The 12,978-nt window shown below is 41.8% G+C and overlaps 2 protein-coding genes across 2 annotated transcripts in view; one reads left to right on the top strand and one right to left on the bottom strand.

Moving 5' to 3' along the window:
* Positions 1–12,469, top strand: part of RMC1 (regulator of MON1-CCZ1) — a 27,941-nt gene extending 15,472 nt beyond the window's left edge. Inside the window, exons 10-20 of the mRNA XM_074944502.1 lie at positions 2,760–2,871; positions 4,508–4,552; positions 5,189–5,242; positions 6,593–6,721; positions 7,490–7,596; positions 8,211–8,330; positions 8,630–8,707; positions 9,298–9,402; positions 9,490–9,558; positions 9,914–10,139; positions 12,278–12,469. Of these exons, the coding sequence (XP_074800603.1) occupies positions 2,760–2,871; positions 4,508–4,552; positions 5,189–5,242; positions 6,593–6,721; positions 7,490–7,596; positions 8,211–8,330; positions 8,630–8,707; positions 9,298–9,402; positions 9,490–9,558; positions 9,914–10,139; positions 12,278–12,357 (1,125 nt within the window). The 3' untranslated portion in view covers positions 12,358–12,469. The remainder of the gene's footprint in view (positions 1–2,759; positions 2,872–4,507; positions 4,553–5,188; positions 5,243–6,592; positions 6,722–7,489; positions 7,597–8,210; positions 8,331–8,629; positions 8,708–9,297; positions 9,403–9,489; positions 9,559–9,913; positions 10,140–12,277) is intronic.
* The window catches only part of NPC1 (NPC intracellular cholesterol transporter 1), a 51,662-nt gene continuing 50,303 nt past the window's right edge, over positions 11,620–12,978 (bottom strand). The window contains exon 25 of the mRNA XM_074944501.1: positions 11,620–12,978. Within this exon, the coding sequence (XP_074800602.1) occupies positions 12,896–12,978 (83 nt within the window). The 3' untranslated portion in view covers positions 11,620–12,895.

The following is a 12,978-nucleotide window of genomic DNA, read 5'->3' as shown; positions in this document are numbered from 1 at the left end:
AAAGCTGGTTCAGCCATTGAAAGCCCCATGTTCCTCTTATGATTAGAAACTTTGCATTCTAGTAACTCAAATGGTTGCAGCTAGAAACTGATCTTGATTTTTAAGTCTCAAACAAATCTTAAAAAGCCACATATGGGGAGAAAATAATAGTTCACACGATTTTTAAAGTTTTTTGTTTGTTTGTTTGTTTGTTTTTTAAAGTCCTGTATACAAAAGAACTTTTCCATCTCTCTGTTTTGGGCCAGGGGCATGTGTTTATAGAATACAACTAAGCCAGTATAACAAATTTTATTTTGTAGTGTAGTGGATGTAGAGTAGTGCCTACTACTATTCAGATTGCAAAACAGTTACCATTCTAGAACCCTGTAATTTTCATGGTCTTGACTCTCCAAAACATTCACCTTTTTGGAGGCTGTCTTCCTATCTCTTGCTTCAAAAGTTAAGCTTATTTTTGAGAAAAGATTGAGCAAAATCTTTCTGTATGTTTTTGAGTTTTAGGAGAATAGCAAAACTACTTCCCTATTGTGTGTGTTGTGTTCTAATAAAATACACCTTTTCAATAAAGCTGTAGCAAAAATGCTGAAGTTTAAAACTCACCGTGGATGTACAGGAGAAGATCATCAAAGGACAATGAGATGGCCAACTCCCATTGAATAGGAGTTGGTGCCAAGCTGCCCTTTGTGCCTTGAAAATCTCTCCCATAGTCCTCATTAGACACCCTGCTTGGTTTTGGGAGGAAAAACAATTGGAGATTGCATGTGATGAGAGGCAAAGTGATATACTTGCCTCAGAGCCTAATAAAATCCTGTCCCTGCCTTCATCATCACTGTACATTCTCACTGACAAGATCTGGAAGCTTGACTAGGCTGCTGCTCTGACAGTTGCTGGAGCAATTTGCATGAGAAGTTGTAAATGTCTCATTGAAACACACTTTCATTACTGTTTAGCATAAAATATATGCTATAAAATATACAGGATGTGCAATATGCTGAACTATGTTCCCATTGGAGCCTTAACTACTCCCTGAATTTTTTGAGCATTAGCTGTAATCCTAAAATAAACCAAAAGACATTGATACTAATGTAGGTTTTTTTAATTACTTTATAGTATTTGACTGAAGTGGAGAGAATTAGTCTTTTAAGGCAGTGTTTTTCAAAGTTCAGGTCATGACCCAGTAGTGGGTCGCCTTGCACAGCACCCAGGGACCCTAGTAGCTCTGGTCAGCACCGCCAACGAGGATGTTAAAAGTCCTGTCGGAGGTGCTGCCCAGCTAAGGCAGGCAAGTGCCTGCCTGTTCCGACACTGTGCTGTGCCCCGGAAGCAGCCAGCAGCGAGTCTGGCTCCTAGGCAGGGGGGCCACGAGGCTCCATGCACTGCCCGAGCACTGGCTCCGCACTCCCATTGGCCGGTGCTTGCGGGTAAGAGCTGCGTGAAGCTGCTTGCACGCCTCTGCCTAGGAGCCAGACTTACTGCTGGCTGCTTCCGGGGTGCAGTGCAGTCCATGGGGCAAGCACAGGCAGGAAGCCTGCCTCTGCACCCCGGCTGTGCCACTGACTAGGAGCCGCTGGAGATAAGCCCACGCCCCAATCCCCTGCCCCAGCCCTAGCCCTGAGCGCCCCCCCCCCCCGACCCAGAATCCCTTCCTGCACCCCAAACCCCTCATCCCCGGCCCCACCTCAGAGCCTGCACCCTCAGCCCAGAGCCCTGACCCCTCCTGCACTCCAACCCCCTGCCCCATCCCAGAGCCCCCTCCCAGACCCTAAACCCCTCATCCCCAGCTCCGTTGGATTGCGAGCATCAACAATTTTCTTCAACTGGGTCCCCAGAAAAAAAGTTTGAAAACCACTGTTCTAAGGCATCTGCAAAAGGGGCCTGAGTTAAGGTTGAGCATTAAATTCTTATCATTGGGAACTTCCTGGCACTTGAGTGTCTGACTTCCCAACCTTAATGTTGCATTCAGGCTAACTTTTAATAATATAGGGCCCCAGTCCTGCAAAAACTCCTAGGCAGATGTGTAATCTTATGCACATAGTAGTCCCATTGAAAGCAGAGCTCTTGCAAGATTGGAGCCTCAATAGTTAATCTGTCTATGATGAAGGACTGCGTAGATGGTGGCTAGATCTTTACTTACACAAAAAGCTTTTGTCTCCTAAATGAACTCCTTCCTGGCAGCTTAAAAAGAGTTTGGATAATATGCCCCGTTAGTAGATGTTGCAGAGCAGGGTTTTTAATTGTAGTTTTAGTGCTGTATGTTAATTTAACATTTTGTACAATATGTTTATTCTCCAGTACTATCTGGGTCAAGCACCAAGTGCTGGTGTACACATGCAGAAGGCAGACAGTACACAATTTGAATAGGTTACATACCATTAATTTTAAATTTGTCGTGGAGCCCCTGTAATGTGAAGTGTGAGATCTCTCTAATACAGGTCTCCCACAGAGAACACACTCTACTTGTGGCAGAATTGCACCATCTGTGGTTTTTAGCTAATATTAACAAAATTCAAACTTGGCTTTAAAGTTAGTGGAAGTCTTGAGACATTACGTGAGTCTGTAATTTGAGGAAAATATACTTCTGGTAATTTTTGGAAAACCTATAAACCAAGTGAAGTAAGTAACGTGATTTAATTATTACAAGAGCAGAGGATGAAATAAATGCAAAACCATTTGAACATGAATGACTTGAGATGTGCTCTTATAATTGCTGAATGTCTTCTCATGGGCATGAAAAATGAGGGGCCCTTTCTTTTCAATTTTAGACATCTGTAATATTTGATATCAAACTAAAGGGAGAATTTGATGGGACCGTTACCCTTCATCAGCTTGTTCTTCCAGCTCGATCAATACAGCCCTATCAGATCCCTGTGGCAGGTAAAAGGATTACATGGCAATTAAACACAGTGAACATGTTTTTCAATCCTAGGTACATATACAAGCTCCATCAGCATAGTATCTAAGTGCCTCACAGTCTTCAATGTATTTTTCCTCACAACACCTGTGAGGTAGGGAAGTGCTATTATTCCCCATCTTAGGGGGTGGGGTGGGGTACAAGGCACAGGGGTGATTTGTCCAGAGTCACTCAGAACATCTATGGCAATGCAAGGACTTGAACCCAGTCTTCTGAGCCCTAGCTGAATGTCCTAATCACTGGATCACCCTTCCTCTCCTCTTGTGCTTAAACTGTGATAAAATGCACAAAAGTAACAATTACTCCTTAAGACAGATACTTATTCACCTACCATCATACCTTGAGGTAAAATTTAAGTGGTGTGTGGGAGTTGTGTTCAGTGTCAGTGAACTGTTCACTTGTATACAATTAAAGTGCTGACTTGTTACTTTAACAGTGTGTCTCTTACTATACAGCTATGGTGGTGTAAAGCACACCTTTGCGCTCCCCCAGTTCTGGAGCTGCTGTGTGTAACAGGGTTGGTCCCATGGCATACATTAGAGCAACCTGAGGGTTTCTGTAATATACTGTAGTTGCTAACAGCCCCAAGGTGCTGAAACCATGGCAGAGGATCAGCACAGCATAACAGTATCCAGGCCCCTTACACTAGCCATGGGTGGAATAGAAACATCTACTTACACAAACTCTGCACCACCTGAGGATCTCTCCTGCACTGGGATGCTCACCCCCGGGTCAGATACAGTAGCCCCACAGTTACGATTCTACAAGCAGTGTAGCACACAGTGGCTATGTTAGACTGGACTAGAGGATCTTGTATATATTTTGCCTGAGATGGGATCTTCCACTTTAAAGAATTTAATTCTGACCTGTTCTTTTCTCTGAAGTCACAATGGAAATAGTGATTCTGGAAGATGTGATTTGGCAACTGGTGTATGTGTGTTGTGGGTATATATGTAACTACTTCACAAATTAATATTATGTAACAAACAGGATTGCTTAATTTCAGTATGCAAAAACCGCTGTCCAGTTTTTTGAGGAACTAAGAAATACCATAATGTGCTTGCATGCAATATCAAGCAAACTGAGCAGCATTATTTTTATTGTATTAGGATGGGTTATGATTTTTTTCTTTTTAACTGAGTTGTGGAATACTTGTGTGTTGTGTTGAAATCATAACACCCACACTAATGAATAGCTTTAAATTTGAGAAATAAGTGAGGAGGCAGAAGGAACGCAGAGTCTCTCAAGAGGCGGCAAGTACTGCAGTCAGTTAACAGTGATATGTAGCTTCTTGTTCATACAGCTACATCAAAGCAACAAGCTACTTAGGTGTTAAGTGTTGCAAAAAGTCTTTTAACCATAAAGTGGCAAGTTATGATTTCAACACAGCACAAGGTGACAAAAGCAAGTGTGATTCGTGACACATTTTACTAAAAACTGAGATGATACATCTTGAAAGGGAAAACAGATGATAGTTAATTTCTTGCATAAACAAGAATGTGCACGCTAATCAGCTAATAAACCTTACCTACTCATGGCAGCTGGAGAAATCCGTCTGTCCTGGGACTTGTTTTTGATAACTTTTCCCCCCATGTGCAGGTCCAGCCTCCGTGACTAATCAGTCTCCTGTTCCATGTAAACTCTGTATCCTTTGGTTCAATTTTATTCTGGAACTTTGTCCAGATGTAATCGTTTCTCTATGCACCTGCAAATTTGGGATTTCTGCTATTAGAAATAAAGTGAAAAGGGGGAATCAAATATTTGTTCTTCCTTGCCTGTTAGACAAGTCTGTTAGTAGGCTTTTTGGTGAAAGAATGGAGTACTGGAATATTACAACAAAATATTTGAATGTAGTCCCACTATAACGTGACTAAGATAGCATTGTGGGGTTCGTAGTCTCTCATTTCAGATAAGGGCTCTCTGAGAATTAAATGGTGGTATAAAGCTTTTGAAAGCAAAAGTGTGCTATAGCTGCAATACAGAATCAAAATATACTTTAGGGTTAAGAGGTCTATGAATGAAATTCCTTTAATATATTCAGCTGAAACGTCATAAGGAAATGAGGAAATCATCTTGTGACTGGTTCATAAGGGATGGTAAACAACAAAGGGGACAATGTTGGAGATCTGAATGAGGCTGCTTGAATTTGGTCCTAATCAGCAACTTCTGGGGGCTTATTTATTTAAGCCAATGCTAATATGAGTGGCTTTATAAACAGATATGCTAGTATCAAAAGTAGGGCTGGTGTTTTATTTCTTAAGAATTTTCTTTAACGTTTAGATTCCTCCTCCTGGATTGTCTTTCAGCCTGATATTATAATCAGCGCAAGTGAAGGTAAATTGGATGTGATAAGTTTCCCATTAATTTTTAGATTGAAGTACAGCACCTCTATCCTATCTTTCTAATTCCAGTCCCATTAGCTTAATAGTGTAACTTCCATTTACACCAATGTGAATCTCACTAATGGACATCAGGGTTAATGAAGCATAACTGAAGGTGATTACATGTTTGTCACTTAAGTAATGAAACTATTTTGGATACGTCTTAACAAAAGAGGCAGAATGGGAGAAACTAAGGCCTTGCCTACACTACATAGTTTTGTTGGCAAAAGCTGCCTTTTGCTGACAAAACAGGAGGTGTTCACACAACAAAGCTATTTTTGGCAGCAAAACCGTAGCACCTCAAGGAGAAGCATAGAGCTTTTTGCTGCATAGTTAAAGTGACAGAGTCAGTGTAGACTCTGCTGTTTGTTTTGTTGACATAACTGGCTTCCACCAGTATCCCACAATGTCTGCTGTGATGGCTCTGCTCACTGTTTTGATCTCCCTGCAGGCATGCACCCCTCCCCTTTCAAAGCTCTGGGAAGTATCTAACAGCTGAGCATGCTGCTCTGGGAACTAACCGTTAAGGAGGAATGTTCTGCCCTGCACTAGGAACACAGCTGCAGGCAGACTGCTGCTGCAGAGGGCGGGGAGGAGGGGAAGGGGACAGGACTGCTGCTTTGACATACCTCAGCAGAGAGAGCTCACAGGGCTGCTCAGGATGCTGCTCCTGAGGATGCTGTGGGAGAACTTGGAGGGAATCACAGAACCATAGGCAGAGCGGGCTGCTTTGGGAGAGACTGCTGTGCTGAGCAGAGCTGGGGGCTGATGTGGGTGGGGGGTGTCCCCCTCCCTCAGGATAGGTCAGTCAGCCTGCTGTCTCCAGCACCCCAGACACACCACTCTCCTTCTCCCCCCCATCCCCCCTTTTCAATTGAAAAGCGGCTGACAATCTACTAGTATTCCCATGGAATGGTAGGATTGAGAAACCTACATCATGTGATGCTGTACCTGCCCCATGAAGCATTGCAAGCCCTTCCCAAAGCACCTTGTGACCAGTTGCACAGTGGGATAGCTACCAGAGTGCACTGCTCTCTGTGTCAATGCAAGAGCTGCTAGTGTGGACATGCAACAGCTATTTTAATTGAAGTGCTTTAATTAAAGCGGCATAACTGTTGCTGACAAAACTTTGTAGTGTAGACAAGGCCTAAGTGTAAAATAACTTGTATGGATATGGAAGACTGTCATTTATGACTTGTCATGTGTTAAGTCAAAACTTAAGTGGTCCTCACTAGTTGTGTGATTAGTTTTGTTTTAGTTAATATTTTTAATAAGGCTTGATGGTTGGCTCTCTCAAACCTAGGTTATCTCTGGAATCTCGAGGTGAAACTTGAGCCTGTGGTTAACCTCTTGCCAGATAAAGGAAAGCTAATGGATTTTCTTCTCCAGAGAAAGGAATGCAAAATGGTTATCCTATCTGTGTGTTCTCAGAGTAAGTCTTGCTCGTACTGGTTATGTCTCTCCATCTCTTTCTTGGAAGCATTGCAGAGGTGTCTTCCTGTACTGTCCTCATTCAAGGCTAGTTCTCCATTGCCTTGAGCTCAGTATCTTATTTTGTGAACTACCAGGGACTGAAATAGGGGAGCATTTTGTGTACCAGTGACTGAACCACATTCTAAACATAGTTTCTCATCAGTGATGTTGACTATGCTGCCAACAATATCTAAGCCATGTTGCTTTTGAATATCTCTCTCAAAATCATTTTCTGATGGCTATTGTGTGCACATGCTTGGAAATGTAAGATGAGTCTGGTTCCTTCTTTGAACCCAATTCTTGATTTCACCAAATGAATCTTCAAATCCTGGCAAAAGGCATTTGCATTCCAATTAATCATAGTGCTTACTATAGTCTACACTTAAAATTTAGAACTAGCCATGTTGGCACACCTGAGCGGTGGATTACCTACGTATACAGAAAAACGTCTGTTGATGTGGGAAGTGTCTATGCTACAGGTGCCTCAGCAGCATTGCTGCAGCTGTACCATGCATAGTGTAGACATACCCTTAGTACAAAGGGAAATTGGAATTTAGGATGTTCATGGGTCAGTTGACCTACTCTGCTGTGCTTAAGAGCATTTCCTGACTGTAACAGTTACCTTTAAAGAGTCTGTGGTAAAAACATTACTGGAGTATATACTCCACTAGCAAGGGGGACAGACCGTTTTATCAGTATCTTGTTTTTTATGGCTATTGTCTTTCAGTGTTAAGTGAACCAGACAGGGGAACGTTGGCTGTGATTGCCACTGTTTTTGACAAACTCAATCATGAGTATAAAAAGTACTTGGAAGCAGAGCAGAGTTATACCATGGTAAGTAATCTGCATCAGTGGCTATTTAGACAACGCATTTCAAAAAATACTAACCTTTCTGGTTTTCATCACAGAGATGAAAACTGAAGTCAGTTAGCCATAGCAAGTGCACCTTCCCCCTTGCATGTGTACAGAACTTCAACTGTACAGCATAATAGCTGTTCTACTTTTATATATACTGTTGCAGAACCATGAATTTGAATTTTCTGACTTGTGTTCTAAATATTTCAACCATATCAGTTTTTTAGGTTGCACCCAACTTGAGTATTTCTGGTGGAACTATTGAGTAGCCAGATACCAATGGGAATAACCTACACTGCAGTAAAGCACCATTCTACATTGTATTTAATATATATTATGGGCTAGCTTGTACAGAACTAAGCCCTACCAAAACTTGACTTACTGAATAAAGCTGAAGATTTTTCATAGTACAATAAGAGTTGGATCAAGAATGTTTGTCAAAGTTAAACAGCATGTTAGCCTTAGATCAGACCACTGATTTTGCTCTAAAGGTAACACATACTGATTACTTAGCCCTGTGTACATAAAGCCTACTCAGTACAAAATAGCTTCCTGTTAATAAGACTATTCATCTTCCCTCTGCCTTGTTGTAGGTGGTAGAAACAGGCCAGAGCCGAGGCAATCCCCTTCTGAAACGACCAGTCCGTACTCAAGCAGTTATTGACCAGTCTGACATGTACACACATGTTCTGTCAGTGTTTACTGAAAAGAAGGTTAGTAAAGAAACTTAACTTGTACATGTGAATGAATCAAGTGCAAAGAACTGATAGTGCTAGACATGGGACTACGGAAAGACTGGTGATACTCACTACAATTCTTCTGAAGGACACAAGCTGTCTTTGGTAACAGACTAGTTGAATATCATAATTATGTGGAGTGAGTGTTGGGTTAGATAACAGTAACTTCTGCCAGTACTTGACATGAGAATCTGGTGCTGATCTAAGCCATTAACTAGTATGCAAGTCGCCACTTCGGGATTTTAACTACCATAATTTTTCCTCTTGCTGCATAGGAAGCACCTCACAAGTTCACTATAGCAGTCTTGATGGAATACATTCGCTCTCTTAACCAGTTCCAGATTGCAGTTCAGGTAAAGTTCTGCAAAGAGCAATAAGGGGCAGTGCCTGCTCATACTTTTAAATCCTGTTTCCTGTAGAATGGGAGGAGAGTGGTATGGGCCTTGAGGAGGTTGTTACAGTAGTAGAGGTGGGAGATGAGCAGTGTCTCTGGGTTCTAGAGATCAGTTCAAAATACAGTCCAGATTTTCAAAAAGCAGCAGAGGAAGAATCAGCAAGCCTTGGCAGCAGCTTGGCCTTAAGGTGAAGGGGTCCAGTCTCTAAATGGCTACCTGAAACTTAATACATCACTGTGCTTCTAAGGCTGCTTTCAGTACAGTTTCAGTGTGCACAGACCAATCTCTATTGGCTACCAAGCTGGCAGCCTCAGTCTAATTATTTGAGCAACAGAATGAAGTTTCTTCCATTTTTTGAGCCACACTGCTTACATTTAACTGGGAACAGGGAAAAGCTAGTACTCAAACTGGAAGTCTTATGTATGGTTCTAACTAAAATCTTATTCAGTTCCACCTTCTAGAAGATCTTGAAACCCAACAAACAACTGAAGACTTGATATTGAGTCAAACTGCTTTAGAGTTTCTTTCCCTGTCTCTTGCATCCTCAGCATTATCTATATGAACTGGTCATTAAAACGCTTGTTCAGCACAACCTGTTCTACATGCTTCATCAGTTCCTGCAGTACCATGTGCTAAGTGACTCAAAGCCATTGGTATGTATGTCACTATGGATTCCATGACACCCGTTTTAGGATTAATTAAGGGTAATACTTCAACAGTACTTTTTGCTACTGTTTCAGGCCTGTCTGCTGTTGTCTCTTGAGAGCATTTATCCCCCTGCACATCAGTTGTCTCTGGACATGTTAAAGGTAAGAATTACTGTGTAAACAAAATATGCTTCAAACATGTCACATGAATGGGGGATTGCAGAAATCCTAGAATATCAGGGTTGGAAGGGACCTCAGGAGGTCAGCTAGTCCAACCCCCTGTTCAAAGCAGGACCTTATCTCCAATTTTTGCCCCACATCCCTAAATGGCCCCCTCAAGGATTGAACTCAACCCTGGGTTTAGCAGGCCAATCTCTCCCCTGCAACTAAAACCCTACGGTATTGTACCTGATCATACAGTTAGTATATACGAGAGGTGACTGTAAAGAAGGCTGTATTACAGTATTAATATAATCACTTTATGGCTTTAATTTTGTCTTGTTACTTGGCTTTGCAGAGACTTTCTACAGCAAATGATGAAATAGTAGAGGTTCTACTGTCCAAGCACCAGGTGCTGGCTGCCTTGCGATTCATCAGGGGTGTTGGAGGACATGACAGTGTTTCTGCCCGCAAGTTCCTTGATGCAGCAAAGCAGGCAGAGGACAACATGCTTTTTTATACCATATTCAGGTTCTTCGAACAAAGAAATCAGAGGCTACGAGGGAACCCTAATTTCACCCCAGGTAAAAGGATGGTATAAAATGGAATTACTGAGTTAGTATCTGCCTTTTTTTAATGTAAACGTGTGGTCGAGTTAGCAGTGGCTTCCAGTTCAGCAGGTTGGGGCCTGGTTAGTGAAGATTACCCCCACTGACTCAAGACAGTTAAAATGTTTGTGCTAACATGGGGGTGACCAACCTGTGGCTCCAGAGCCACATGCAGCTCCTTGTATAGGCATTAACTCCAGGGCTGGAGTTACAGGTGCCAACCTTCCAATGTGCTGGGGGGTGCTCAACCTCTAGGTGCCCCCCCCTCCTCCCCTGCACACCATGAAACAGCTGATCAGCAGAGCTGCCAGTGGGTGGGAGGCAGCTGATGTATTACTGTGGATCTTGGCAATGTACATTAGTAAATTCTGGCTCCTTCTCAGGCTTACCACACCTGTGCTATCATCATCTGGTTTGATTGCGAAGAGGGCTAGAGATGGCATACCCTCAGAGTCAGCATTGGCTGTGGAAGTTAATTGTTAGCTCTCCAGGGGAAGAGATGCAGGGCCATAGTTCTAACGTGTAGTATCTGTATGTGGTCTGCCTTATCCCCACAATGTATAAAATGATTCCAGTTACAGATGAAATGTCTAAGCTGTAGTAACAAGCACTCTAACCCTGCATATAATTAGTTTCAAAATATGCTGCACTGTCAAAGGCAAACAACTTTACCTTATATTAAAAATTAAAGACTAGTGCTGGAAGAGTAATGTCTTGGTTAGGATCAAAGCTGTGTGTTCACTAGAGCTCTTAAACATGTTAATTCCTGTAAAGCATTTGGGCTTGACTAGGCTCAGTCTTGTCTACTACACAAAGAAAATGTGCTAAAGATTTCATTACCTTACTGCCATGGACTTGTTTAGCTTGACCACCAACAGGTGCTAGAACTCCAACTTGCCCTGGCTACAGTAAAGTTATGGGGGGGGGGGGGGAGAGCTTTCCTACTGTACACATTCCTGTAGTGCTAGTTGGCTTCTAACACTGGCAAGATTTAGGTTGCCATGAGACTGATTCACACCAGCCTTTCATCAGGTGTTTAAAACTCATGACACTTTCCTTGAGGCAAAGAAAGAGGCCTGAAAAGACAGATGTCATTACTTGTAATTTAGCAGATAATTTTGTAACTTGAATGAGTGGCAGGAGTCTAATCATAAGTAAGTGTTGAAATGAGTTAATGTATAAAAAGGACAGTGTTTAACATGCTGTTTTACCTACTATGGCTATACTGCAGCTGAGTGTGCACCTCCCAACCCAAGTAGAGCACTGAACTAAAAATAGCAAGGGCCTCATCACTCAAGTGCAGACCCAGGGCCTCAGGCACATTTGTGCTCAAGCTGCAGTACAGACATCCCTTAAGACAGCAGCTACTACTTAAAACTTCAGCAAACATTCTCTGTATCCCATACATGTGTTGCTTTCTTTGTCAGTGCACACAGCCAAGTTACACATCAAGGTATAAACAAACAGCCTCTAAGTTTATTAGAAACATTTAAGTTGTGCCCTTCCCCCAATATCAAGTTTACAAAAGTGTGCATACAGAAGAACCTTTCAAAATAATTAGTTAAGTGAACATTCTCAACCAAAGCTATTTGAAACTTAACTGCATAAAAAAATTGACTTACACCATCCCTGTCGTCTCATTCCTCTTCTGTGAAGTCACTTGAACATGATAGAATTATGGATTAGTGAACACCACAGTTTTGGACTCACAAGGTAACACGTTCAACCTAAACCCAAAGCAAAGGACTATCTGTTTCCATTTAACTACTTTAATACTTCCCTTCCCAGTTATTACAAAGTTTGTGCTGCGTATGCCTCTAGCCTAGAAGAACTATACCCAGATCTTGCAGTCACACCATTAAAAACAGAAGAAGCTAAGGCTATTCAGCTGACAGGCCTTAAAAGGGAAGTTCACTCTAAAAATAGCAGCTGCTTCTAATGAAAAAAAGCTAAAAACATAAGCAAGTAAAGCAAAAACCATTTCCATGGAGGAAAAACCTAAACACCAGTATTGGTGCAGTTGATTTTGTTCTGAATTTTAGTGTCACCGCACCCATCTTAGGGACAATATAATAGGATTTTGTGCTAACTACACCTTTTGTCCTGTCTTATAGGAGAACATTGTGAAGAACATGTCACCTTCTTCAAGCAGATTTTTGGAGAACATGCTCTCATGAAGCCTACCACTTTCTGAAAGTGTACTGTTTTCATACAAAATGTATAATTTATTGCATTTAAGTAATGAGATTTTGAACTACAGATTTTATAATAAAGTATATACAGACCATTGTGGCAAATATTACTAAAAATATTACACAACCTCTGGAGTGATGGCTTGTTTTTCCCCTAAAAATAAAGCCAAAAAATTGCATTGAGTTGCATTTAAAAGTAGCGTCAGTGGTTTGGCAGTCCATTCTCATACACACATCACCTTGAGTTTGCTTTGGAAAAAGTTTTCAACCAGTTATTTCTCAAAGAAAAAGATGCAGCCTCTTAAAATAGAGATCCTGTTAATACATCTCGTTTTAGTAATACTAGTCCATGAGTCACAGGTAATATTTCCTGAGTTTGGAAGCTTTATATCCAAAGCTGCTCTTCTCCTGTAGTTGGATTGGTGCACAAGTTAAACCCGGGGGCAGTGTGATAGTCATAGAACATTGCTGCAGTTCAGTCTTATGCTGAATGGGGCCTAAGCCACAGTTCATGAAGTCCACTGAACACGGTTAAAAGGGCTAGAAGTAGAGGAGTCTCTCTCGTTCTGTACCTTTGTGTCTTTCTTGTGCAGCACGCGTTTTAGCTTTATTTACTGATGGGC

The sequence above is a fragment of the Natator depressus genome, chromosome 2 (assembly GCF_965152275.1).
Source record: "Natator depressus isolate rNatDep1 chromosome 2, rNatDep2.hap1, whole genome shotgun sequence".
NCBI classification, from domain to species: domain Eukaryota; kingdom Metazoa; phylum Chordata; order Testudines; family Cheloniidae; genus Natator; species Natator depressus.
The sequence above is the reverse complement of the archived record's forward strand: the minus strand, read 5'-3'. Positions and strand labels throughout refer to the sequence as shown.